The sequence below is a fragment of the Schistocerca americana genome, chromosome 1 (genome assembly GCF_021461395.2).
Source record: "Schistocerca americana isolate TAMUIC-IGC-003095 chromosome 1, iqSchAmer2.1, whole genome shotgun sequence".
Classification (NCBI taxonomy): Eukaryota; Metazoa; Arthropoda; class Insecta; order Orthoptera; family Acrididae; genus Schistocerca; species Schistocerca americana.
Window position 1 is genome coordinate 501482973 of NC_060119.1, and position 8222 is coordinate 501491194.

General features: G+C 37.4%; 1 protein-coding gene across 1 annotated transcript in view; it reads left to right on the forward strand.

Moving 5' to 3' along the window:
* Positions 1-7753, forward strand: part of LOC124604653 (protein kintoun) — a 98971-nt gene extending 91218 nt beyond the window's left edge. The window contains exon 4 of the mRNA XM_047136497.1: positions 6450-7753. Coding sequence (XP_046992453.1) covers positions 6450-6831 — 382 coding nt within the window. The 3' untranslated portion in view covers positions 6832-7753. The remainder of the gene's footprint in view (positions 1-6449) is intronic.
* The last annotated feature ends 469 nt before the right edge of the window (positions 7754-8222 follow it).

Below are 8222 nucleotides of genomic sequence, written 5' to 3' on the forward strand. Positions count from 1 at the left end.
CGGAGGAGGATCAGGTAATGATAGTGGGTGGAGCAGGGAATAGTCTTGATAGGGACGGGGAATATGGTGTAAGTGGTGACCTAGTAAAGAAAGCTACTCAAAATGGTGGCACTAATGTGCATTTCGTGCAGCTGTTTCAGTGTCATGATCAGCCTCATCTTAATGTGGCTGTTAGGTGCGTTAACGTGGGGCTGGAGAAGGCACCGATGGCAGAAGGCAGGGGTCACATTCCAGTGGTGCCAGTTGAGTCTATCAGTAGATCAGGTTTCACTAGGCGTGGCCTGCACCTCAATAGATATGGGAAGGGGAGGCTGGTAGAGCTTATAGGTGACAATGTAGTGGGTCGTGGTGGGATCACTCATGGAAACGTTCCCATAGTAGTTGGTGTTAGAGCTGCACCTTTTTTAGACTGAAGTCAGCTGATAGGTTTACCTGCTTAAAGGAAGTCCCCCTAACTAAGGAATCACTTTCAGAGGACGTCATGTTTCAAAGTACAGAAGGAATTAGCATATTTCATCATAATATTAGAGATAAAGTTAGTGAACTGCTTATAGATGTTGACTCTGAAATTGTTGGTATATTGGAGCACCACTTACATAATTTGACAATTCAGAGACTTCCTTTACCAGAATTCAAATTAGCTGGCTGTTTTTCCAGGAGTTCCTTGCAGAGTGGAGGAGTGGCCAAGTACGTAAGACATAAGCCCATAGACATATCACGGCACTGCTCTGAACAGATATTTGAATGTTGTGCAGGAGCAGTTGAATTTAGTGAAACTAAAATTCTAATTTTTGTTAATTAAAGGCCCCCTAACTCTGATTTCAGATCATTTCTGTTCAAGCTATAGTGTGTTCTTGATTCACTTTATAGGAAGTACAACAAATTAGTTATGTGTAATGACTTCAATATTAATTCTGTATATGACTGTGCAAGAAAAAGGATGTTGGTAGCTCTCCTAAATTCAGATGATCTGATGCGGACTGTGTTTTTTCCAACTAGGGTGCAGTGGCACAGCTATAGACAATATTTTTATTCATTCTGCATTACTAGATGGGCATTCTGTTAGTAGAAGGGTGAATAGCCTTTCAAACCATGATGCTTAAATTTTAACATGAAAAGGCTTCTGTACTCAAACAAATGTTGCAAGTAATTACAAAATAATGGGAAAGTTAATCCCATGGCAATAAAGAGTTTTTTAAACTTCGTCAAGGAACAAGAGTGGCGGGATGTTTATAATGCCAATAACATAGATGATAAATATAATGCTTTCCTTAGCACATTTCTCATGCTCTTTGAGAGCTGCTTTCCATTAGAACGTTCTAAATGGGGTATTAGCAGTAAAAGGCAGCCTGGGTGGCTGACTAGTGGGATAAGGATGTCATGTAGAACAAAGCGGGAATTACATCAAAATGTTAGAAGTAGTCACAGTCAAGGTACAGTAGTCCATTACAAACAGTATTGGAAGGTGCTTAAAAATGTTATTAGGAAGGCAAAGAGTATGTGATATGCAAATAGAATAGGTAATTCACAGGATAAAATTAAAACCATATGGTCAGTTGTGGAGGAAGTGTCTGGTCAGCAGCACAAGGTCACCATATAAGGTCAGTTCATAGTAAAAATATTTCTGTTACTGATAAATCTGATATATGTACAGTACTTAACAAACATTTTCTGAGGATTGCTGGTGAATTACATAAAAATTCAGTTTCTACAGGGAATCGTATAACTCTCTTGGCAAATGCCTTTCCGAGATTGATGTCTGAAATACTCCTCCGCGATACAGACAAGGGGGAGATTGAGTTAATAATTAAATCACTGAACACTAAGGGCTCTCATGGATATGTTGGAGTGCCTAGCAGAATATTAAAGTACTATGCTGCACATGTTAGCCCTGTACTTAGCCATATTTGTAATTTTTCCTTTAGGAATGGTCAGTTTCTTGAAGGATTAAAGCCGCTTTAGTTATTGAAAAGGTTGTGTATGTAAGAATAATTGATCATTTTATATCACATAATTTGCTATCAAATATACAGTTTGTCTTTAGAAGTTGTTTAACAACTGAAAAATGCTATATTCTCTTTTTTCTGTGAGGTACTGGATGGGTTAAACCAGGGCTTAACAACTGGCCGGTTTTGAGGACGAGTGCTCGTGTCTGCTCAGGCATGTGCTCGCGAGCAGGTGCAAGGTCGCGGAGTAGGGAGGGAGGTGAGGGGAGGGAGGGGAAATGCGCGCGCACATTTGAATAGGGCCGCAGCTTGCCTATTGAAATCGCGTCAACTGTGTAACATTTAAAGTACTGCGATCAGCTCTAACAGTCACTTCGCTGGTTAAGAGTCATGTCAAGTCACCGTTGTGTAACCCCAACCATGCTTTCGCAGTTGGGAGGAATTGTATCTGTTTACAGAAAAAGATGGTGTTGCAAAATGTTTAGTATGTCACAAAATGCTGAATTCTTTCAGGAAATTTAATTTGCGGCGACATTATATGTCGTACCACGCGAAAGACTACGGAAGTGGAAAATGTGATGGACCAGATCGTGTACAGGAAGTTATTAAACTTAAAAGAAAGCTATCCGAAGAAGATCTGGATGACGAAGAAAAATAAACTGAGGCAGCTCTCAGAGTGAGTTACAAAATTGCTTTGCTTTTAGCAAAATCCCTGCGCCCCTTCACTGATGGTGATTTAATAAAAGAATGTTTGGTAGTTGCAGCGGAACATTTGTGTCCGTCTCAAGTTGAACAGTTTCTGATTGTGCCATTATCTAACATGACCATTATGCGTCGCATACAGAACATGGCAGACAACATCCAGAGCAAGCTTGCAAATATCTGTAAAGATTTTATGGCTTATTCTATAGCTCTGGACGAAAGTGTTGATATCACTGGAACAGCGCAGCTTGCCATATTTATTAGAGGTGTTAAAAGAGATCTTCAGGTGAGGGAGAAGCTCCTCGATGTAGTAGACATGAAGAACACTACAACTGGAGGTGATATTTTAAGTAGTATTGAAGAAAGTGTTGAAAAAATAGGATTGTTGTGGCATTCTTTAGTTTCAGTGTCTATAGACGGTGCACCAGCGATGACAGGGAAATAATCAGGTTTCGTTGCGCTGCTGAAGGAGAAATGCAAAAACTGACCATGCCGAATGAAATATGGGGCGTTTACTGTGTGATCCACCAGGAAAACTTATGTGCAAAGAGTATCACTCTAAAAAATGTAATGAGTGTTGTTGTTCGTACAACCAATTATATAAGGAAGCATGGGCTACAACACAGGCAATTTAAAAGCTTTCTTGAGGATGTAGAAAGCCAGTGTTGCAGCCTGCCTTATTACAGCGAGGTCCGCTGTCTTAGTCGTGGCGAATTATTAAATCGATTTTTTTGCCTATTAGATGAGATAAATATGTTCATGGAAATAAATAACATGTGTGTTCCTGAATTGAAAGAGCCTTCATGGAAATGTGATCTCACATTCTTAGCAGATTTAACTAGCCATCTGAATGCTTTGAACATTCCACTACAAGGTAAAGATCTGCTAATTACTCATTTCATAGATCGAATACGAGCTTTTAAAATGAAATTGACACTTTGGGTGAGTCAGCTGGAAACAGGAAATCTAGCTCATTTTCGTAAATTATCATCCATGCAAGATGTTCACAAAGACTGTGAACGTTATTCCCATAGTTTAGTTGCCCATAAGGAAGAATTTGATCAACGCTTTCAAGATCTGACAGCACTAGACAGTGATTTTGATCTGTTCTCCTCTCCATATTCAGCGAATATTGAAGAGATTCGTCATGAGCTGCAACTAAAAATTATTGACCTGCAGTGTGACGGAGAATACAGAGACAAATTTCAGAACAAGAAAAACATTTTGGAATTCTACAGACACTTTCCTCAGGATAGATTTCCTCGGTTGCACAAACTAGCGGCTACAATAATATCAATGTTCGGTTCCACGTATGTTTGTGAACAACTGCTCTCTGCAATGAAATGTAACAAGACGCACCTGAGAAACGCATTGTCTGATCAAAATTTAAACTGCACGCTGCGCCTACGATGCACAAGAACAATTACTCCGAACATAGACGCAATTGTAAAGGACAAAAAGTACAAGATAACCGAGAATCTCACACTTCAGTGACACCTTTTATTGTGTAATAGTTCACTAATTAATACGAATGTAGAGGCATACACTAAGCTAATAAAATTATGTGGCACGTGTACATTCTCCTTTATTTGTTTCAATTGTCGCAGTAATAATTCGTGAGTGATATCCTTGCAGGTGGCTGCGGATTTACATTGACTGGCGGCAGCTGTTGTGTGCCCCACGTGACTCTTCCCACTCTCAGCTCTGGTCCGGTAGTGGGGGTAGCGTGCTCGCGCTGCTCCGTGCTCGCGCCTTGCTGCTCACAGCTTGCTCCGCGAGCACGTATGTTGTGAAGCCCTGGGTTAAACAAAAGGTTTCAAACGCTAGGCATATTTTTTGATTTAACTAAGGCATTTGATTGTGTTGATCACAAAGTATTGCTCCAGAAGTTGGACCATTATGGAATATGGGGAGTAACTCACAATTGGTTCACCTCTTACTTTAACAACAGACAGCAAAAGGTCATTATTCACAGTGTTGAGAATGGCTCTGATGTGGGGTCTGAGTGGGGTATGGTCAAATGGGGGGTGCCCCACGAATCAGTGTTGTGGCTACTCCCTTTTTTATATAAATGATATGCCATCTAGTATTATGGGTAACTCTAAAATATTTCTGTTTACTGATGACACTAGCTTGCTAGTAAAGGATGTTGTGTGCAACATTGGCTTGGTTTCAAATAGTGCAGTTCATGGCTTGTAGAAAATAAACTAACACAAAATCACAGTAAGACTTCATTTTTACAGTTTCTAACATACAGTTCACAAAAGCCGATGTTTTAATTTTACAGAATGGGCATATGATTATTGAAACTGAACAGTTAAAATTTCTATCTAGGAGACAGTAAACTGTTGTGGAAAACCCACGTTCAGGATCTTGTTCAAAGATTTCATGCAGCCATTTTTACTACTGGAACAGTATCTGAAGTAAGTGCTCATTCAGCACAAAAATTAGTCTACTTTGCTTATTTTCATTCACTTATGTCGTATAGTATTGTATTTTGGGGCAACTCCTCCCATTCTAAAAGGATACTTTGGGCTCAGAATCGGGCGGTTTGGGCAATAAGTGGTGTAAGTTCGCGAACCTCTTATCAACCCCTGTTCACTAGTCTGGGTATTTTGACATGGCCTCTGTATATTCTTTACTACCATTTCTTGTTAATAATATTAGCTTATTCCCAAAAATAAGCAGCTTTCACTCAGTTAATACTCAGCAGAAATCCAACCTGCATTTGGATCGGACTTCCTTAACTCTTGTGCAGAAAAGGTGTGCAGTATACTGCTGCATCCATTTTCAATAAGCTACCACAAGAATTCAAAAATCGTAGCAGTAATCCATGTGCTTTCAAATCAAAACTGAAGAGTTTCCTCATGGGTCACTCCTTCTGTTCTGTTGAGGAGTTCTTTGGAAAATTAAGCTGATTCTTACGTTATATTGTTGATTGTGTTTACTTGAACTTATGGCTTGACTTTTTTTGGGTTCATAAATATTTTATTTTTATCTGTTTTTTCTTTTATGTTGTAATTTCATGTAATGACATGTTCCATGACCTTGTAGATTTGTTCCTCAGTTTGGTCCTTCGGAACTTGACATGTAAATAAATTCACTCACAAACTCCACTACTGGATGCTATTATTGAATTGGTTTCATTACAACTGTGTCAGCAGACGATTCCGTTTCCTTCCAGTGATCAAAACTTGATCATTTGTCTTTACATGTACTGAACAACAATGTAGGCCAATAATGGCAAAATGTTTACTCACAGTATTATTGTATAAATGTTTTCCTGCACACAACTACCATCAATAAACACTAAGAAGTAATTGACAAATGCCGAGAGGGTATAAAATGTAGCATGCTGCATTGTCGACAGTTGTGATCTCATTTTAAAGTATAAGAGAAGTGCCATTGCCTTTATGTTCATTAATAAAAAAATTACAGTTACTGTTGATAACATAGGTATATGCTGTAATAATTAGAATTCGATATAAGTTATCCTATTATTAGTAAAAAACAGTGGAGTCTAAAATAAAAATATATCACTGAATGATAATGAATTGAAGTAGAATTTTGTCTTTGTGTATATCTGTGTATTGCTGTTATGCTGGTTATCATTTGATTTTAACCAGTTCCTTGGTTTTTGTCTTACTATCGGGAGGCGAGCATATTGACATATGTTGCTAATGGTTGCATCAAGAATATATGTAATTAAAAGCTGCTCCATGAAATCCAATAATCTACAAGGAAGGCTTACATTTGTTGTTTGGTTAATGAAGATAACTATGTTAATTTTTTATATTACAGGAATAATTCCAGTATTCTTGGACAACGAAAGAAGAACCAGCGAAAAATACGCAATAAAAAACGTGCTCAAGAACGCCGAGCAAGTGAAAGTGAGAATTCTGAAGGTGAAACAGAGAAAGAGAGGGACAAGGAGTTGGAGTCAAATAATGACATAGAAAATGATGAATTTCACAAACAGTGTGAAGCAAAATCAAATATGGGAACTACAGACAGGCAGCATAATGAGGGAGAAGATGATGCAAAACCATCATTATCATCATCAGCAGCAGTGCAGTGTCAAAACAAAGCTAGTACCTCTAGCGAGCAAAGCACTGTGCATGCCACATCTGCAGTTTCTCATATTCAGTTGGCAAATGATCTAGTTCACCAGTTGAGTATGTAGCTGATGTAGTTCGCCCATTGAGAATGTAGCTGCTTCAAACAAATGAGGAGAGTATCGTAATGTGAGATAGTGTGTGTTGTATGAATAAAATTAATTGGGTATAAACATTTGTTTTGTATCTGTTTTTCAGTATTTGTATTAATAGATTTATTTATGTTAAACAACTATTGTAGTTTGTATTACTTTTACCTGGTGCTTTTGTGTATGAGGATGTAGGAAAAAGGAAATAGGCTTATAGGAAGTTGACTGTCTGCACTGTGATTTTTTCCTTTTCTTTTCCAATACATCCCACAAATCATGTAAGGTGATTTACTTAAACTAGTATAATTGTTCTGACTATTAGGTGCTACATTGTTATAGACCATGGAAGTTTTACATGTATTTTTCTTCAGGGTGGCTATGTGTAATCTACCACCAGAGATCTCACTGTTAAGAGTACAAAAATAGTTTTACAGTTTGTAATAATCACAATCACTTTGAGAAAATGCAGCTGATTATAATTTGATGATTTCACCTTATAAAACATGCAATGAAAAAGATTCATACTGTTTAGCTGCCTAAAAAATTACTATCACACAGTATGTTGCATTGCTTCAGTGAATAAAAATTGGTTGTATTGCTATCAGATAGCATAGGAGTAGTTATCATTATATAAATTCTGCCTAAGTTTTCAGTACAGCTTGTCTACTACAGGCATTTTGTTAATAGTTTTAGTGTTATCTTGTGTTTTGGGAACATTATTCAATTCAGTACAGCAGTTGTTAAATCAGGTGTTGTGTACTGACTTCATGTTTAACTTCAGAAACTTCAATGAATGTTCACTTTGTTAAAACGAAAATTGTCCTCTGTTTTCCTGGTGTAAAGTTGTTAGGCAAACATTCCTTTGTATTTTTGTGACACTATTAAAGTTACATAAAATGGATCCTTTTTTGCATTATATCAGTATGTATGTTGAGCATGTGAAGACCACCTCTCATACATTCACTTTATTTCTTCCTTTTTATTTGTGCACAAAATTTGAGATTGATGCTCATCTGGTAAGTACAATTTAATGTTTATCTCTTTGTGATGTTTAGGTTGTGCCTATTGTTTCCTGTAACTTTAGAGAAATGGTACTAGAAAGTGGTCTTGCTGTGTTGCATGTCTCGTTTTATTTGAATTACATCAATAAGTAGTGCATTTCCATGTCATGTAGCACTCACTACAAATATTTTGAGAATATTTCTAATTGCATTTTCTAAAATGTTGACATTTTACAAGGACTGTGGTTTGTAGATGTTTCGGCATACATTGGAAGTTCTCTAATTTAACCTCATACTATTCAGTTCTTTCAGTTACTGATTTTAAAAGAAGAATAAGGAAAAATGTAGAATCTTTTGGTTTAAAATTTA